The following is a 20,536-nucleotide window of genomic DNA, read 5'->3' as shown; positions in this document are numbered from 1 at the left end:
ACCTCCCCTCTTATCCCCTACCTTCCCACCTCGGTACCTGGCTGTGTCCACAGCATGAACAAGCCATTCCCAACAGCTACAAGGGGTGGGGAAAAACGTGGGACTGCCATTGTGGCCCCATGAACCAGCTGGCCAGCGCCTCCCAGTGGGACTTTTTCTCCCCTGGCCAAGGAGTTCAGCCTGGCCTGAACTGGGGGAAGGCTATAGTGATTAAAGGAACCTATTTGCACAGAGCAAGAGGTTCGTTCTCCAGGACCTCCCCCTTTTGCCCCTTAAGCTGTGTTTTTCTTTCTTTATTTTTTTCGTTTTCTAAGCGAGAGGGTTCCTTTTCCTAGCACGCTGCTTCTGATAGAGAAAATAATGGAGGAGCGACCCCTGCTGGCTGATAACTGCAAATTCGGCAGGGCCCATTTGAGACAATCTGAACAGACACACGCAACCCCTGAAATCTGTTTTTGTCCCAAACTCAATTCCAGGTTTCAGGCTGAGGCCCTAGAAAGGAAAACCTGATTTGAGGGATCAAAAGTCAGGCAACAGGCACAATGTAAATGGGCAGGACCAATTCCTGCTGACTAAACCCCCACTTCATGGAGGGAGGCTATGCTCCATGGCATAAATGAGGCCCAGGGAACTCAAAGGTTTTCAACAGCAGGGGAAATAGAGGCATAGGTGAGGGGAGATAATTCCTATTCTCTAGTCCCACCCTGCTTCATGGGTGCAGACCACAATGGCACCTGTGGGTGGCATCCATGAGGTTGCCAGGACTCAGGGACAACAGATGGAAGAGAAAGTCCCTTGCTTTCTCTCTGCTTCACACCCTGAGTTTTCGTTGAAAGAAGGAAGGGAAATGAGGGACACCTCTATTTCCCTGTCTTTCAGAATGGGCCACCAGCTCTCTTCACCACCCCCAGCTTATTCTCCTCTGGAGTGTATCTTGAACCACTGAGACTGCTTTGACCCTCAGAATCTGGAGGAAAAACACCTCATAGCCCTCAAAACAAAGGTTTGGCCAAATTATGAAAGACTGGCTTGGTCTCAGGAAGGAACCATTCATTTTGATACCATCTGGCAGCTGGACCTTTTCTGTAGACGTGAGGACAAATAGTCTGAGGCCCCATATGTGCAGGTTTTCTATACCTTGCAGGGAAATCTAGACCCTTGCTGACAGTGTAGGATTGATCCAGCCCTCCTGCTTGTCATTTCAGGAGAGGCTGCAAAGGGCAATTCCAGGGAACTAAAGAAACAAATCCCAGAGGCACTCCCAACAGGGGAGCCAGCTCCCTCCAGCTCTGCTCCTCTGGGTCCACCTCAACCTCCCTGTCCAGCTTCAATCTCTCGCTTGCCTAATCCTAGAAATCCTCACCCTAGACAAGCCCCAGTCTCACTCCTGCCCTTCCAATAGATGCCTGGTGAATTTGGCCCCAGTAAGGTCCAGGTCCCCTTCCCCCTACAGGACTTAAAGTAAATTAAGGGGGATTTTGGGAAGTTTTCGCATGACCCTGACAGATATATAGAGGCTTTCCAGAATTTAACCCAAGTATTTGAACTCTCTTGGAGAGATGTTGTGTTACTTTTGAATCAGATCCTGATGGAACACTGAGAAGCAGTCTGCTCTGCAAGTAGCTGAGAGATTTGGGGATGAACTTTGTTTCACATATAGTATCAGGAAAGGGGGCAAACTTTATCCAACTGGAAGAGACGCAGTACCAGTAAATGACCCTGGATGGGATCCCAGTGATGAGATGGGAGACTGGAAGAGAAGACACTTTCAGGTGTGCATCATGGAGGGATTAGGTGGGACTAGGACCAAGCCTCTTGATTATAGCAAGCTATCTATGATAGAACAAGGATTTAATGAAAATCCCACTGCCTTCTTGGAGAGGCTAAGAGGGGCCTTGTTAAAGCACACCTCTCTATCTTCTGGTTCAGTCAAGTGACAACTAATTCTGAAGAATAAATTTATTACTCAGGCAGCCCCTGATATGAGGAGGAAGTTGCAGAAATGGGCCTGGGACCAGATAGTACTTTAGAGGACTAACTGAAAGTGGCCACCTTGGCCTTTTACAATAGAGATGGGGGGACACAAGAAAGAGGCAAAAGCCTTAATGGCCACCGTGCAAGCCCAGAAACCCCAGAATTCCCAGGGTACACTTGTTAACTGCTACAGATGTGGCAAGAACAGTTGTTTCTCTTCTAAAGTTGAACTGCTTCTATACAAGGTTTAATTTCTTCCACCAGGGTGAAACAGCTCAAAGCACAATGTTATCAATATTTTGACTTGTTATTTCTGTGATCTTTGGCACTAGATTATTTTCTTGTGTAATACACATGTTTAACTCATGCATACTTAACCTTATAAAACTTGGTTTTTCCTCTCACCTAGAGGCCATCAAACTGCAAATGGTCAGGCAACGGGAGCCTCAGGAACAATGCCTCCCTTTTGCAAGGACCCTTAGATAAACCTCTGGGAGGAATCTGACTGCTGTTTTCTCCAAAACAATGCCCCCTGTCAGCAAAAATTAGCTAAGATTGGCCATCATTCATATTCTAATGGCAGTTAGATGTGCCTCTTCAGAGAGGGGAGTTGATACTGCTAGGAGACAGGGAAATACTGGGTAGAAGAGGGCAGTCCCTTGGCAAAGGTCCCACCTTCAAGCCTGGAAACCTCTGGCCCTAACTGAGAACATGCATTCCTGTTTTCACACAAAAAAGTTGCCTTTTGGCTCTCCACATGCCCCTGTCCTGTACCCATATAAACCTCAGGCCTCAGGTTCCAGAAGCAGATGAAAAGTAGATGAACAGGAGAGCAGAAGAATGGCATAATGGTGTGGCAGAGAGAAGAGAAGGAGAATCTGAACACCAAGAGGAGTTCAGCTGGGGGTGATTGGAGAGGAAATTGGCCACTGGACGGCTGAACTCCAGGAAGACCATCTTCCCATTCCATCTCCTTTCCAGCTCCCCATCCATCCCACCTTCACCACTCAATAAAACCCCCACATTCACTACCCTCAAGTCCATGTGTGACCTGGTTCTTCCTGGATGCCTGAGAAGAACCTGGATACCAAGAGAGCATTGAGCTGGTTAACACTTAAGCTGTCTGAGGATAGCAAAGCTAAAAGAGTGCACTGTAACACACACCATGCTCACTTGGGCTTTAGGAGTTGCAGGCACCCACCCTTATACACTGCTGTGGGGCTGGAGCCCCAAAGCACTCACCCAGGCTCCTGCACCTGCCCATCTGCATGCTCCCCCTACCATAAGGAGTTTGAGCAGCAGCGAAGGCTGCAGCCAAACTGACAAGCTACACCCTTGTCACATATCCTGCGAGGGAACTTTCCCATTTCGCTGTCATCAAAATTTATTTGACCATAATGCAAAAGTCTGTTTCTGGGTGCTCTCTTCTATTCCACTGGTCCATGTGTCTATCTTTATGGCAGTACTACACTACTCGGATTACTGTAACTTTGTAATATGTTTTGAAATCAGCAAGTGTGAGAACTCCTTCTCTGCTCTTTTTCAATATTGTTTTGACTATTCAGGGTTCTTGATAGTTCTTATACATTTTAGAATGATTTTTCTGTTGCAAAAGAAGTTATTGGGATTTTGATAGGATTTGTATAGAATATGTACATCCCTTTGGACTGTACATATTTGACATCTTAATAAGTGTCCCAATTCATGAAGCCAGAATGCCTTTCCATTTTTTGTGTATGTCTTTAATTTCTTTCAGCAAAATTTTGATGTTTTCAATGTACAATCTTTCACCTCCTTGATTAAGTTTATTTCATTCTTTCTGATGTTATTGTTGATGAAATTGCTTTCCTAATTTCTTTTTTGAATTGTTCATTGTTAATGTATAGAAATGCAGCTGACTTTAGAGACTTGATTTTTTTCCCTTCCATTTTGCTGAATTTGTTTATTAGTTCTAACAGATTTTTAATTTTTAGTATGTGTGTATATTATCTTTAAGGTTTTCAAATATATAGAATCATGTTATCTGCCATTATTTCTTCAAATAGCCTTTCTTTCCCTTTCATTTTCTCTCATAGTGCATATATTGATCCACATAATGATGTTCTATTGTCCCTTACATTTTGTTCATTCTTTTTTCTTTTTCTTTCTCAGAGTTGACAATTTCAAATAATTTGTTTTCAAGTTCACTGATTATTTCTTTTGCCCATTTGAGTAACCTATTGAAACTCTCCAGAAAAAAATTCAATTTGATTATTTCATATTTCAGCTCCAAAAATTTCCCCTTTTTAAATTTCTCTTTGTTGATATTCTAAATGTGTTTAAATATTGATTTTCTTCTTTACTTTAGTTTCTTCCATGTTTTCCATGAGCTCCTTGGGCATATTTAAGACAGTTTCTTTAAAAGTATTTGTGTAGTAAGTCCAATGCCTGTGTTTCTTCAGGGAGGGTTTCTGGAAATGTATTTTGTTTTTTAAAATTATGCGTTTTGACTATTTCTTTGCATGCCTTGTGATCTTTTGTTGAAAATTAGACATTTGAACAATTAGTTACCTCTGTCAGTCTTTGCAGTCTGACATGGAAGAGCATGTTTTGAGAGTTTTTATCAAGATTAAGGTCTTCTCAGGTGTTTTTTTGGTTATGCGTCTCATCTGGACCTTTGTGTGTGTTTTTCTTCCCCCAGTTCCCTCTGTATGCTCAACTGTTTTTGAATGCCTTAATTTCCCAATGAACCTCACCCAGACTCTTCTTGGACTTTAGATGTTCTATTATATTCTTCTGCCCATAACCTCTTGACCCAAACCTTCATAGGTCTGCAGTATCCCTGAAGCTTTCATACGTCTTGGTACCTACCACTGCTTTCTGTGGCTTCTGTCAGCTTGAAATCTGAGCTATGTCACCATTCCCAATGTGAGCTCTGAATCAGGTGAGACAAACCAGTCACTAAGTAGCCAACAGACAGGTTAGAATGTTGTAAATAGTTTCTATTCTGTTCCTTCCAGCTGAGGGAGGGAATGCACAATTGAGCTTTTGCTTCTGGACTGTGGTCTGCCACTCCAGGGCAAAGGTAAATAAAATGGATTAGAAATTTATACTGTTTGAAAGTGGCTTTTTCTTGATTGGGCATTCAGTTGCTTGCTATGTATGTTTGACTGGTTTTCAAAACTCTATGGAGTTATTTGTGTCAGTCTCCAGTTGATTTTCAAATGTTTCCCTGAAAGAACAAGGGCATGCGGCTTCTGATTAACATTATTGCTCTGCTTCTTTTGATTTTATATTATGATTTTATAATTACAAGAACAACAAAGCTGTTTCCAGTTTGTTAATTGAAATGGTAGTTCAGGCAGTGTTATGCTGGATGGAATCAAGTTATCCCACAGAATGACCCAGTAGAATGAAGCGCTCAGAACTAGAGACAGTCACAAAAATGCTGAGAGAGGAAGAGTCTGAAGAAATATTTGGAAGTAATAAATGATGAAACAGTGCTAAAGCTAAGTTTTAGGGCATTAGATCATAATCTTTCTTAAGAATTACCTGAGGACCAAAATAGGCTGGGTAGCTATGCAAATATCAGACAAAATAGAGTGTATGTCAAAAATATTTACAAGAGACAAAGACATTACATAACATAAAATTTTATGTTTGCAATAACATAATTATAAGTATCATTTAAAAATATATGAAAGATCATCAACAATATATAAGAGCTATAAATATATATGCACCACACAACAGAGCACCAAAATATGTGAAACAATAATTGATGGAATTGAGGAAGAAATAGACATTACTACAGCAATAGCTTGGGACTTCAATACCCCATTTTTAGTAATGGAAAGATTATCTACACAAATGATCAATAAATAAATAGTTATCTTGAACACCATCATAAACCAACTAGACCTCATAAAAATTTAGAGAATACTCCACCCAACAACAGCAGACTACACCTTCTTCTCAAATGCACACAGAATATTCCCAAGATAGTCCATATGTTAGGCTACAATATAAATCTCAATACATTTCAGAAGATTGAACTCATCAAAGCATTTTCTGTGATCACAATAGGATGAGCTAGACATCAATAACAGGAAAAAAACTTTAAAAAAGTCACAAATTTATAATTTATATGCAAAAAAGTGTCCTCAGGTATCAGAAAAATGACTTCTAGGTCATCCAGACAGAATATGAGCACAGTGCAGAGGACACTGAGCTCTGCCAGGAGCCATAATAATAGCTTCAGGAGAGTGAAGACAAGGCACTGATGGGAGGGTGTGTTTAGTAAATAGACTGGGTTTCATTTCATGGCCTCTTAGGCTTTCTCAAACAATTTTGTCACCTCCTTTCTTTTGTCATCTCTCTCTAGGACTTGGAGAACTTCATTGCCAACTTTGGGGATGCTGGGTTTGTCCTTGTGGCCTTTGGCTCTACATTGAACACCCAGCAGTCCCAGGAAGTCCTCAAGAAGATGCACAGTGCCTTTTCCCACCTCCCTCAAGGAGTGATATGGAAATGTCAGAGTTCTCATTGGCCCAAAGATGTTCGTTTAGCCACAAATGTGAAAATCATGGACTGGCTTCCTCAGAGTGACCTCCTGGGTAAGGACTGCTGAGATCTGCTCTTCTCTTTCCATTGACCTGTCTTTGGGGCTCATTGGTGTTCTGACCTCTAGCTGGGCATTTGTACCAGCCTAGGAAGTAGCTAGTCATAGGTAAAGGTAACACTCAGAGGGCAGGAAAAGAACAGCTAGCTGGAATTCTTTGGGAATCAGGCTGTACTTCAAAAGTGGTGAAAATAGTCATTTTCTCTTTTTCTTTCTAACCCGAGAGAGGCCTGAAGTTTCCAACCAGAGGTGATATGTGGTCATGTTCCCTTGACCCTACTACATTTGACACTGAAGAGTCACCCCAACACAATCTAAGACAATATGTAAACTCCAAGAGCACATATCTGGGGGTATGTTGCCCCTGTTCTGTGGCCTCCCGACCACCTGTTTAGCAATGAATGTGCCATTACACAAACGCACATGTATCTATATAAATACATCTTCTTTATCTACTAAGGAAGTGAAAGATTCATACACTCACAACATTGATTCCAACATTGTTTGAAGGATGTGCCACGATATTAGTGCCAAGGTGAGTAATCACATAGTCAAGTATTGAGTCATTTGGTAACAGAGTTCCTTACACTTCAACAGGTTTTATTGTCCTTGTGATAGTTTTTGGAGATTTCTCACTGACATCCTCAGTGACTGGATCAGAGGTTTATAACTAAGTTTATGGTTCAAAGTCAGCTTGGTAATTTAAGGTACAGATTTCTGTATATTTAATTTATAAGACATGGGGCAAGGAAAAATATTTTCATTTTCAAAGGAACACAAGTAGAATAGAATCCATGCTTCTGTTGAGAAACACAGATTTAACTCTACATTATCAAAAGTCACTAGCTTGCTCTAAATAAAGGTGGGGCAGGCAGACAGGAACTAGAAATACAGAAGTAGAAGTGTATGGTTTATTATTCCTTACTTTCACAGCACTCTTCAAATGGAGAAAATAGCACATACAGTGTAGGTACTATGAAGGAACAGAGAGCAGGAAGTAAAGGGAGAGATGAGGTGAAGAGAGAAGGATGGCTGCGTGGATGGAGAAATATGCCTTGTTTATCATTCTTCTCTGCAGCTTTCCCTGCATTCAGAGCCTTAGATGGGTTGGGGCTGAGGTGAGGAATTTCTACAGAAAGGGAGGCTGGAATCTTGTTTCCTGGAATGTGCACACTTAAGTGCACATTTCCCAAGTGAAATGAATGAATTCATTTTCTCAGCAGACCTTGATTTCATTGGTGTTTCCTCTGACTTTTCTGCTTTACCTGGTGTTCCAAAATTTTTCATCCTGAAGTGTTCCACTCTCTTTCTTATTTGCCACAGCTCACCCCAGCATCCGTCTTTTTGTCACTCATGGCGGGCAGAACAGCGTAATGGAGGCCATCCGGCATGGTGTGCCCATGGTGGGATTGCCAGTCAATGGAGACCAGCATGGAAACATGGTCCGAGTAGTAGCCAAAAATTATGGTGTCTCTATCCAGTTGAATCAGGTCACAGCTGACACACTGACACTTATGTTGAAACAAGTCATAGAAGACAAGAGGTATGTGGCTCTCTGAGCATGTGGTCACTAAGGCTGAATGAAGATAGAAAACAAAAAGGATACTCTGTATTTTTCACAATAATAGCTGAAACTTCTGTGACATGGAATAATATGTATGTGATGCTAACAGTCCACCTATTTTCTCTGGTAAGTCTCTAGGAAGACTAATTTAGGTTAGATGCTGAGAGTTTATCTGGGAGTACCTCTAGTGGAATTCCAGCTGAAGCAGGGTGTTTCTTTGTGTGTTTCCCCAGTGTGCCTGCTCTTCTCGCCTCTGACTTCTTTGTCTGTGCTGCTCCCTAGGACACCCTTCCGTTCTCTTCACAGGACTGGCTCCTTCATGACATTTGGGTCTCTTCTCCAATGTTTCCTCCACAGAGAGCGTTGTGTCTTTGACAATCCTAACTAGCCTCCTCTCTCACTCAGCCCAATCATAATATATTATTTCCTTCATAACACTTTTCAAGATTTGTAATGACTCCATTTATTTATGTTTTTAGTAATTGTCTGGCCCCCAACACAAGAGAGTAGAGAGTCAGCTTCATAAGTACAGCAGTGTGTCTCTCTTTTTTTTCAACTGTGTTTCCATGAATTTCAGTTAAGTGAGGAAATAAAAGTGGCATAGTGACCTTCTTGGTTACTACCCATCCAGCCAATGATCTTATAATCAAGAAGGACGGAATATCTTATTATGGCTTCAGGAACACAAACCCTGAATCAGGTATATATTCTCTCATATATGGTCATATATATGGTGTTTTTTCCTTTAGTATACCATAAGCATCCTGGGGACATGGACTAGTTCTTAGAGATTTAATCACTTTCCTACAGCTTAACACTTTTAGAATTAATCATTGATCTTTGTATGTGGGTGTTTCTATTGAACTTTTCAAGAGGATTCAGCGAGACGGTGGCAAGGCCATGACAACAAATTTTCTTTGCAGCCCAGCCTTGGTGCATGTGTTAGAAAAGTGTTTGTATGCTTGTGTGTGCGCTCACGCAACACAAAGTCTCTAAGACTTGTGAGGCTGTGTCAGTAACATACCCTCTCTGTCTCTGCCAACAGGTACAAGTCAGCAGTGGCGGCAGCTAGTGTCATCCTGCGCTCTCAGCCCCTGAGCCCTGCACAGCGGCTGGTGGGCTGGATTGACCACATCCTCCAGACTCGGGGGGCGGCACACCTCAAGCCCTATGCCTTCCAGCAGCCTTGGCATGAGCAGTACCTCATCGACGTCTTTGTGTTTCTGCTGGGGCTCACTCTGGGCACTGTGTGGCTTTGTGGGAAGCTGCTGGGTGTCGTGGTCAGGTGGCTGCGTGGGGCCAGGAAAGTGAAGAAGACATGAGGCTAGGTGTAGCCTTGGGTGAGGGGAGGACATCCCTGGTTCTTTGAAGGTTCTCCCCACCCCAGCACAGGCCACCCTGTGTTCTCTCTTCAGCTCCACCTGCCAATGATCCTGCAACTTGCTTCTTTCAATTATCTGCCTCTGTTTAGAAATCTTCATGCACTACTAAGGTTTCTTGACTTGCCCCTTGTGACCTGGAGCCCCCAGCTCAGATACGAACTTTCACCTGCCAGCCCTGCCTCCTCCTTTCTCCCTTTTCCTAGACACAGGACTCTGACAACTTCACCTTTCTTGTTTAGATGACTTCCCAATCTCCAGTCCCCATTTCTCCTTCTATCACTTTTCATAAAAAAACACAGGAAATATTTGACATATCTTCCATTTCAAATTCTTCCATTTTATGCATATATCTTGCCCTTCCTATAAGCTCTCCTCAAAGTTCAGGAAACCTGGTCCGCTCTCCTGCATTTAGGAAAGGAGAACCTCGGCCAAGACCTTTGCTCACTGCCTGAGACCCCTTCCTTAGAGAGCACTTCCTTTGCTGGTCAGACATGGAGCCTGCACTTGGTCCCAGATGATACTGCTTTATTTCAGTTTTTACAGTTTCCTTCTTAAGATTCCCATCTTATAAATGGAGTACAGTAAACCTCAAGTAGCGAAGTGGAAGCCAATGTGTAAGGCTTTGTGGCTTCAGGTACCAGTGGCTAAGGCAGTTTTAAAGACTTCGTTGATTTTAGAAAAATTCCATCTTCCATCCCCTACATGGTAGTTAATACCGTTATATATGGTAAAACCTTAGAGATGACATTAATCTGCTAGGAACAGAAGCAAGAAAAACCATGGCATAAACAACCCCAGAGTTTTTGTTCGTTCGTTTCATCTTTCTTGATAAAGCCCGAAGGTAGCCCATTCAGGGCTTGTGTGGTTGGTTACTCCACCATGTCATCAATAACCCATATGTTTTCTTTTTGATCTTCCTTAGTGTAACACCAGACTACCTTTCTGATAGCTGGTGTTCATGAAACATTTTACGTTCAAATGATTGTACCTATTTTTGGCTTTAGAGTTCTGAAATAAAATGAAATTCCACTGTAATAAAACTGTCAAATGTGTGGTATCTGATGACTTAAAAACATAGAGTAGAAAACAGGCATATGGAGTGGCCCTGGATGAACCATAGTTTTAGATTGTTTAATTCTAGAATTGTGAAACAGATCTTGAAACAATTCAGATCAAAAGATGAAACTGTTACAAATGCTCCTGCAGAAATAGAGAATGCCCCCCATCAAAACCTTTGCCAGTTCCTTGAAAGGATTTGCTTGGAAGTCTGCAGAGCTGAGTGCTGGATGTCTATGCATTTTGCGAGGTCTCATGACACAAGAGCCAGAAGCATGAAGCATGCAGAAGTACATTAGAGTGTGTGTATCTGTGTGTGTATAATATAAGGTTTTATTGCTGTAATTTTTATGAAACCACATGAATGGATCAATGACAATACTCCAGTGAAGGGCAGACATGGAGCCTTCTCTATGTTTTCTTTTGAATCAACAGCCACAATTTCATTCCCCTCATGAACAACACAAGGTCTTAGGGATAAGCCTCCCTGGCCAGTAACTCCTCTCCCACCTCAGCACATAGCCTTTTTCTAACACTTGGTAATTCATCGAGGTCAACTTTGTGCCAGTTGTACTAACTTGCATCCCTAAAATCTGATCATAAGCAGCCAATCAGCCAGACTGATGCTTCTAATCTTGTTATTTCCAAGCACCCTCCACAGGGCTGTGAGCATGGCCCTGACAACCTAGAAATCTGGTGTTATCCTTCACTGTTTAAAATCTTTGTTCCCATTGTGTGCAATGTAATGGTCCTGGCTACCAATCTAGGCACACCTGGAGCAGTTCTCCACCTACTCTTTTCCAAATGTTCACTACACCCCCTCAGAACACATTTTGCTGTTTTTAACTTCTGGGCTTTGTCTATGCCCTTCCCTCTCTCAGAAATATCATCCTACTCTTGCTGGACTAAGAAACTTCTGCTTATCTCTCAATATCCAGTGTGATCGTGTTCACATTGGTAAGCCTGTGCCTGACCACTACACCCGAAATGGAGCTCACTGCCTTCTCTTTTGAAGCATTTTTCTTACTACTATATGGCAATTATTTATTACAATATCTGTTTCCTATTTAGAAACCATAAGGTCTTTGTCATAAAGACATGGACTGGTTCCTGTTTATCTTGTTATTACAGAACCTGGCATAGTACCTGGAACAAATACTGCTGGGACAACTGGATAATATTTAGAAAAAAGGCAATATTTGATCCAGACTTCACACTATATCAAAAAATGAAATCCAATGCACCAGATATCTAAGTACAAAAAAATGATACCATGCTGAGTCTAAGAGAAAAAGTGAATTTTTCCATAGCCTGCGTATAGGGAAAGACTTTCTAAATAGGAATCAAAACTCCTGATACAACAAGAGAAATGTAAATTAATTTGACATAAAAACTTTGGTATGACAAAAATCATGGTAAGAAGATTAACAATCCAAATTAAAAAGTCAGAGAAACATAGCTGCAACATATATCTCACATATAGACCTAATATTTATGATAAACTAAAAACTATTAACATTGAGGAAAGAATCTATGATACATATACATACTGAAATAATATTTAGCTTTAAACTACAATAAAGAAAAGCAGAATAAGCTATGGAGTAAATTCCAATACAGTTAAGTAAAAAGAGCAAAGAGTAAGAGTAACTATAAGATGTATCCTTTTTTTCATAAGAAAAGGGAAAGTATGTATATGGCGGATAATGAAAAATGTATATCTATGTGCATTGCTTTGCAAAAACAGTGCAGAGGGAACAAACCAGAGTGTGATAGATTATCTATGAGGGTGGTATTTGAATAGGGTGGAAGGATCCATGGGTTTATGTTTTTACATAGTTTGGATTTTGGAAACATTGATACTTTGCATACCAAATATATGTTTAAATTAACAAGGAGAGAAAAACCAAGTACTGAAATACAGATGGAAACAAATGAAATCAATTTTTTTCCAAATGAAAATGTAACTATACTGTAGAAAAAAATTAACATCATTGCCTTTTAAACACAGTACTTTTACTATATACTGTATACAATCAATCAAAAGACAAAAAAGAACTCCAAATGAATCTTGTAGTCTATTGAGTAATTGTATTCTCAGTTGGCAAATTAGTATATCTGAACCTAATTTCTGTGCATATTAGCCTTGAATAAATGCATCAATGACAGTGAGAGTCAGGTTTCTTATTTTGGAAAAAGGAATTAGAAATGTGGGAATGGGGAAGATTAGAATAACCTGTAGTGTTGTATTGGAATTAGAGTTATCAGTATAAATTTATAATTTTCTGTAATACAAATATAAATATAGGTATAGGGAGAGATATAGGTATGTATTCTTTATACTCACATTTATATATGTATATTTCTTAGCTCTGTCCGTGGAAGAGGAATTACAAACAATGGTGCTTCATTAACAATGAACACACCTAGCAACATCCCTTGTTTCTGAATATCACCCCTCACTAAAAGGTTTCCTTGAGAAATTGTAGGTTCTAAAATTGGGACAGGGAAAGTGCAAGATAACCCTAGAGCATCATGTGCAAGAAAGAAAGAAAAAGCTAAAAAATAATGGAGCTTCCACAGGAGCAACACAATGAACAATGATAGTAATAGGTTGTATCTTACTGAATAAATAAGAATTTAAGAGACAATACTGATAATAAATAAATAGATTAGATAGATAGATAGGATCGAAGATAAATGTTAAACAAAATGTGATATAAAACATAGAAGGGATGTTAGAGATTAAAAAGCATTAATTTGCCACCATCATTATGATAATTGATTCAGACAAGAATCCTAAAGGATGATAAAATGTGAGTGGAAGTTTGATAAGGAATAGGATGCTTATACAGTTTCAAAATAGCTCCACACAAATTAATTACTAATTATATGGGGAAATAGTAACTTTACAGTTGAGAATGTTGGTGGACATGACCTTAGCCAAATGATCGAAGCCAGTATCATGAATAATGGGACCATCTCAGGTCATGTGGCTCCTACTGTGATTCACTGAGATAGAGATGATGTACCTTTGTAGTATTTTAAGCAAAACTCCACAACACAAAGTATAATGAAAAATCATCAGATAAATCCAAACTGATAACCATTCTACAAAACAAATGGCCTGTATACTTCAAAATGTCAGTGACATGAAATATGAAGAAAGGCTCAGAAATCAGTCTTTATTGAAGGGGGTGAAATCTTCAGGATAATCAAATGCCCTGCATAATCCTGGATTAAGTTTTGCACTATAAAAATAATATTACCACGTGCGACATTTGATGTTAGTGGGACAATTGGCCAAATTTGACTAAGGTCTAAAGATAATGTTATTATATCCATGTTAAATGGTACCTTCATAATGAAGATTGTTTACTGGGAGGCTACAATATCTGAAATATAGTAATTGTCAACATGCATGCATGTAATGCCATGGTTTCAAAGAGTATAGCACAAGAATGCATAGAACTACAAGAAAAAATTGAATAATGTGAAGAGACTTTAAAAAGCTTTCCAATGAAAATTTCTAACATTTATAAATGCAGTACTTAGTGTCTTCCATCCAGCCTCAATGATTACTAACTCCTGGCTGATACAGTTTGTCTCTGTGTCCCCACTCAAATCTCATATTGCATTGTAATCCCCAGTTTTGGAGAAGGGACCTGGTGGGAGGGTGATTGAATCATGGGGGCTGATTTCCCCCTTGCTATTCTCATGACAGTGAATGACTTCTCACAAGATCTGGTTGTTTGAAAGTGTGTAGCACTTCCCCCTTCTCTCTCTCTCTCTCTCTCTCTGTCTCTCTCTCTCGATGCTCTAGCCCTGTGAGACGTGCCAGCTTCCCCTTCACCTTCCCCCTTTATTGTAAGTTTCCTGAGCACCCCCAGCCATGCTTCCTGTAATAGCTGTGGAACCTTGAGCCAATTAAACCTCTTTTCTTTCTAAATTACCCAGTTGCAAGTAGTTCTTTATAGCAGTGTGAGAATGGACTACTATGTTGGCCAACTTTCTTTATACTTTCGGTGCCCCCACTCATTTTCCATTCCTTGTCACCCAAATAATTTTGAAGCAAATTCCAGATATCATAGCATTTCATCCATAAATATTTCAGAATGTATCTCTGAGAGTCTCCCTTTTTCCATACCACAATAACATTATAACACATCCCCAAATCAACAGTAACCTCTTAATATCAAACATTCATTGTTCAGAACTCTCTGATAGGGATATGAGATTTGTAAGAGTTCAGTTGGATCACCCTGATACCCCACCCTTCATGTGTCCTTCCCTGTTATTTATTACTAACACACCACATATTTGATTTATTTATTTTGTTATCACTTGACTCCCCAACAAGGATGTAAGTTCTGGGAGGCAGGTGTTTTTGTCTCTGTTGTTCAATGCACTCTGTGCAGCAGCAGAACAGTGCCTCACAGATACTTACCTATTAGTATGATTGTTGAGTTAATGAACAAGTTTAGGATGAAAAAACAAATTCTCTGTTTGCTAATGCATTATTGGAGGTCCAAAAATAATAAACGGGCTGGAGCCTTGTGACGCCTGGTAAAGACCTGCCCCTGCCCTTTGCACCAACTCCTCAGTGACCAATGAACATGGCTATGTTGCAGAAATGTCTAAGGATGCAATACTTTAAATTCAGATTTTTTTTTAAAGGCGTATGGACAGAAAACATGTAATAGTGCAAAGCAAAATTCAAGGATCCACTTCATCTTGTAGGCATTGAAGGACTTTCTCTGTCAGTTTGTTGTTTGTTTGTTTGTTTTTTAGATAGAGGATCTCAATACATTGCTTAGGCTGGCCTCAAACTCCTGGGCTACAGCCATCCTTGTGCTTAAGCTTCCTGAATAGCTGGGATGACAGGTGCATGCCACTGTGCCTGGCTCTGCCTGTTTGAAAATTGCACTGAAATCCTTTATTAAAGGCAGCATTATATTGAGGATAGGGAATGCAAAGATGATATTTGGGAGTAGTGTGCCCGCCCCTTGCCAGGGCTGACATTTCAAGGGAGTAAAATTGTAAGCTGTCTTCAAATTGTCCCTGAGAAGACTGTGGAAAAAGCCCTGATTCTATTTTATGATACTTATTCAGGATTATAATCTAAACTTTAGAGATTCATGCTTTCAATGAAGAAGTGAAATTACAGGGGGGCTTAACCTGTGTGGACACTAGAATCATTTTATGGATATGGTATCTTCTAAGGAGACTGCCTGAATAATAATCACAGGCCATTCCCCCTTTGTAGATCATTATGTCTTGGGGGATTGGCTTCCAGAGTTCTAGAGCTTGGGACACTAGCTAGAAATTTTATGCAGGTATCTGGGGAAATGAAGCACAGGGATGTCAGTATAAGATTATGAAAGTTGTCAGAATCAAAAGGTAGTCACCTGTGTTAAAACTGTGACCAGTGGAGCCAGGGAAGGCAGTGAAGGGAGGTTCTCACACAGTATCCCTGATAACAAGAACTATCACATAAGATTGCAAAAACCACAACCTTGGTTAGGCCACTGCATCCTTACACAAAAAAATACTTCTGTGAGGATATCTGTCCAGCAACTGCCTATCCTACCTTGGACTGATGTCACTCTTGTTATTGACCCTTCTAGCCAAGGATAACTGTCTAAAAATGACCTGTGTAACTCTCCTCATTTTTCATTTAAAAAGCCTCATTGTCTTCCTTTATCTCCCTGAATATGCCCATGTGTATTCCCACTGGAATGCTCGTTTCTTTCTTTTCTTTTCTTTTTTTTTTGAGACGGAGTCTCGCTCTGTCGCCCAGGCTGGAGTGCAGTGGCCGGATCTCAGCTCACTGCAAGCTCCGCCTCCCGGGTTCCCGCCATTCTCCTGCCTCAGCCTCCCGAGTAACTGGGACTATAGGCACCCGCCACCTCGTCCAGCTAGTTTTTTGTATTTTTTAGTAGAGACGGGGTTTCACCGTGTTAGCCAGGATGGTCTGGATCTCCTGACCTCGTGATCCGCCCGTCTTGGCCTCCCAAAGTGCTGGGATTACAGGCTTAAGCCACCGCGCCCGGCAGCCCATTTCTTTTAAAGAGGGTCTCCAAAAGGTTTCTTTTAGAGAGCCTCTCTCAATGTAAGTTATTTGGATTTGACAAGGTCATCAGAGTAAGAAAGGAAGTGTGGCACCATAAGATCAGGGAAGGATCCATAAAAGGGAGATGGGTTCTCGTCACCTCAAGCTGCAGCTGTCATCCATGTGATTTCTTAGGGTCCCTAGTGTTCTTGGTTCATACTAATTTCCAGGAAGGGAGAGTGGTGCTTACATGATTAGGGCAGGGTTAAGGGTTCAGTTCACCAATCCCCCCTTTCCACTGTCCCTGGTTTGCCAGAGTGAGAATAGGGTAGCTAATGGATCATGAACTGAGTAAGAAGGGGCAGAGGGTGAGAGGGGACAGGCAGAAGAGAAGATAGACAGGTTCTCTTCTCCTACCCCTTCTCAAGCCTATAGCCAGTGTATTCCCACTGGAATGCCCGTTTCTTTTAAAGAGGGTCTCCAAAAGGTTTCTTTTAGAGAGCCTCTCTCAATGTAAGTTATTTGGGTTTGAGAAGGTCATCAGAGTAAGAAAGGAAGTGTGGCACCATAAGATGAGGGAAGGATCCACAAAAGGGAGATGGGTTCCTTTGGTGCACAGGGTTCCTTAGGCAGGTGCAGGGCACACAGCTTAAGGGCTGGGTTCTGGGGCTTCTGCAAGAGTGTGCATGGATGGGCAGCTGGGCTCTGCTTCTAGTGGGCTTCCTTCTCTTTGGGATCCTGCTTTCAGAGGCCTCCAAAATCCTGATGACTACCACACAGGGTGAGTGCTTGGCGGGAAAATCCAGAGACAAGTATGTTCCAGGTACCAGGCATGGGCACTGGCAGTTCTGTCACAGGGTCATCCAGGTAGGTTTCCACGCTGGGCTGGTTGGTGTCTCAGGCTGGAAAAGGAAGAGGCTGGTAGGGGCCGTGGAGCCAAGAAGGGCCTCTAACCTGGGGTGAAAAAGACAGTTCTGGAGAAAACGGAAGTTTCCTTTTCCCTCTCCAGCTCTGGACGTGCGCTGCATCGCACAAGGCTGGAGCCAGCATTTAATTTCCCAGTCCAATACGTTCGCCCTGGGCCACCTTCCTCAGTGCTGGAGAGACGTTCGGTTGCTCATTCAGTTCTTCTAAAGGGGTGCTCGGTAGTTGCCAATAGAAATTGTAGCAAGCATTTTCAGGCTCTTAAAGACGGAGGAAAGGTGCTCCTGGACGTGCCACAGCAAATTGGGGTTGTTTTCATCCATAGGAATCCCGGAGAACTGGCTGGGGCTGGTGAGAGGACCCCTGGACAATCGGGTGTTTGGAAGCCCTTTTATCTTTCATTCAAGCTACTGGAAAGGTTTTGAAGGATAAGTGGGGCAGTTAGTTTTGCATTTTGTGCCCCTATTTTTATTTCTTTTACTTTTATCCCCAAAGGAATAGAAGATAAAAGAGAAAATATATCATGGGAAAGGAGGGCGCTCCCCAAGACCCTTCTTAAGCCCACCCTGAAAGGATGGTGGGCTGTCTCTTAGATCAATTTAAGATCGTGGAGAATCTGGGATTCCTGGAGCTGGATGAAACCAAGGAGTCCATTTAATTCGGCCTTTCCATTTTATTTTCCTAAGGGGGATACCAAGGATTAAGGAAATCGAGGCACCGTTTTCAACAGTGCACCCAGCCTTCCTAATGGCCCTTGAGGTGTTGACTCCTGATGCCTTACTCCGAGTCGGGAGTGGTGGCTCACGCCTGTAACTCCAGCACTGCGGGAGGCCGAGGTGGCTGCATCGCCTGTCGGAAGTTGGAGACCAGACTGACCAATATGGTGAAGCCCTGTCTCAACTAAAAATACAAAAATTAACCGGACGTGGTGGTGCATGCCGGTAGTCCCAGCCATTCGGGAGGCTGAGGCAGGAGAATCGATTGAACTCGGGAGGTGGAGGATGCAGTGAGCCGAGATGGTGCCGCTGCACTCCAGCCTGGGTGACAGAGCGACCCTCCATCTCAAAACAACTACAACAAAAACAGTTGTAGAACGCTGTGACTCCGTGTTAATCCTTTTTTGCGTGTTTGTTTTTCCTGATCTTCAGGAGAAATTAAAAGTGGATCTCTTCAATTACACTGTTTCCCTGCCTCAGTCTTCAAGAGGGAGTTGATGTGGTTTGTGAGGTGCTAAAATCCCGGGCTTTGTTCTAGAAAACATTCTGGCTCATCAAGACCCACCATGAATGGATGCATATGTGGTCACCCCTTGTCTCTGCTTCTTACATGGATAAAATGTGACTAAGAGCAGGCAGTCTGAGGGGTAGGAGATTTTCACTTTATGTATTCCTTATTACCTCAGACCACACAAGTGTGGATGTTAAAAATAGTCACTCCCACAGATACATACTATTTCTCTAGCACCACAGCCTCTACTTCGAATCCAGTCGCTATGGGACTTCAGCTCCCAAATAATACTTGCTTCTAATTTTTGGCCATTGCCATACCTTCTTTCCTGATCTGGCTTTCTCTGCTGCCAAGACTCTTAGATTCAAGAAAACGCCCATACTGAAGCATGGTTTAGGAGAAGACATATGTAGAATTAAATGATTCAGACTTAGAGCTGTTGGAATTTTAACTTACTCTGAGGCTTGAGAGGAATGTGAGTTACATAACATGCAGTCAAGTAGCATGCAGCTGCAATTTATGCTTCTCTGATTATAGATTAACCTCCTTCCTTATTCTTCTCTGGTAGATAATTAGGAAGACCAAGAGGTGCCAGAGACAAGACTCCCTCAGGTCCTAGCCCTTTTAAGGAGTAACAAAGTAATCTTCCTGGGGATGCAGCAATCTGTAACCAATCAAATCACTGTAATGTGTGCACTGATTTTGTATGGCAAATGTTGTAATACTGCTAAAACTTCTCTGTTCTTACCTTTTAAGTGAAATCTTAACTTCTCCATTTCAGAACACTGACCCCATTTGTTTGGAGTCAGTGTTTTCTGGGTGGTCATCCTCAAGCTTTGCACTGGAATAAACTCTGTACCTAATCATGTTTTCTAAATGTCATTATGTAAGGTCGACACATTAGTGTGATGGAACTTGTACCTCTCCTGAGAATCAAACTTTTCTTTCCTTAGTATCCCAAGATTGTTCTAGAACGGGCGACATCCTAGTCTGTCTTGCAACTGGAATCCCATGGAATCCAGTTGCAAGAGAGACTAGGATGTCGCCCGTTCTAGAACAATCCCACAATTTTCCTGAATGTCTTAATTTGACTTTGCACAAAATTCAGGCCCCAAATAAGAAATATCCTGCCAAATATTGAAAGTAATGGCAAAACTGCAATTACTTTTCCACCATCCTAATACATTTCAATCTCAAGAATTTTGGCTGTAAGTGTTGACTACATATTTCTCCCTCCAGTGGAAGTTTCTTGGACTCACCCTTTAGCTCCTATATTTCTATCTCCTACAGTAACATAAAATTCCGAAGTGAAGGATCCCAGAAATAGCTCTGATTGGTTGTCCATCAATAATTCTTCAACTCACATTCACAGCTCTGTGCCATATTTTCCACCAATGCAGTTATTTCTTTTGGGCACAGTACTTCCATAAAATCTCTGGTCAGAATGCAACATGTATCTTGGAATAAGAAATGCCTAAGGTCTGAGCACAGAGAAGAAGCTCATCACACTGACATGGAGACCACGAGTCATAGAAGAAATCTTTGGTGGAAGATTGCCACAGATCAGGGATTTGGGCAGTTGGAATATAGGTGCCTGGGCTGGGGCTTACCCAAAGTGAAATGGAAGAACTGGTGAAGCTTGTCTTCACGTGTTCACTATTCCACTTCTTGTTTCCTAGACTTTTTTCTCCTGGCTTTCCCCCATACCTCCACAAACCCCTATCATGTGAGCTGCACCCGGCAAAATCATAGAGGTG

General features: G+C 41.6%; 1 protein-coding gene across 5 annotated transcripts in view; it reads left to right on the top strand.

Annotated features, from left to right (window-relative positions):
- The window catches only part of UGT3A1 (UDP glycosyltransferase family 3 member A1), a 50,854-nt gene extending 40,291 nt beyond the window's left edge, over positions 1–10,563 (top strand). For all 5 annotated transcript variants that reach the window (XM_009208268.4, XM_009208267.3, XM_009208265.3 and 2 more), the window contains exons 5-7: positions 6,338–6,569; positions 7,898–8,117; positions 9,184–10,563. In XM_009208268.4, the coding sequence (XP_009206532.2) occupies positions 6,338–6,569; positions 7,898–8,117; positions 9,184–9,460 (729 nt within the window). In that variant the 3' untranslated portion in view covers positions 9,461–10,563. The remainder of the gene's footprint in view (positions 1–6,337; positions 6,570–7,897; positions 8,118–9,183) is intronic.
- Positions 10,564–20,536: the final 9,973 nt, after the last annotated feature.

The sequence above is a fragment of the Papio anubis genome, chromosome 5 (assembly GCF_008728515.1).
Source record: "Papio anubis isolate 15944 chromosome 5, Panubis1.0, whole genome shotgun sequence".
In the NCBI taxonomy this organism is placed as follows: Eukaryota; Metazoa; Chordata; class Mammalia; order Primates; family Cercopithecidae; genus Papio; species Papio anubis.
Note: the sequence above shows the minus strand (reverse complement) of the source record. Positions and strands in the feature narration are given on the sequence as shown.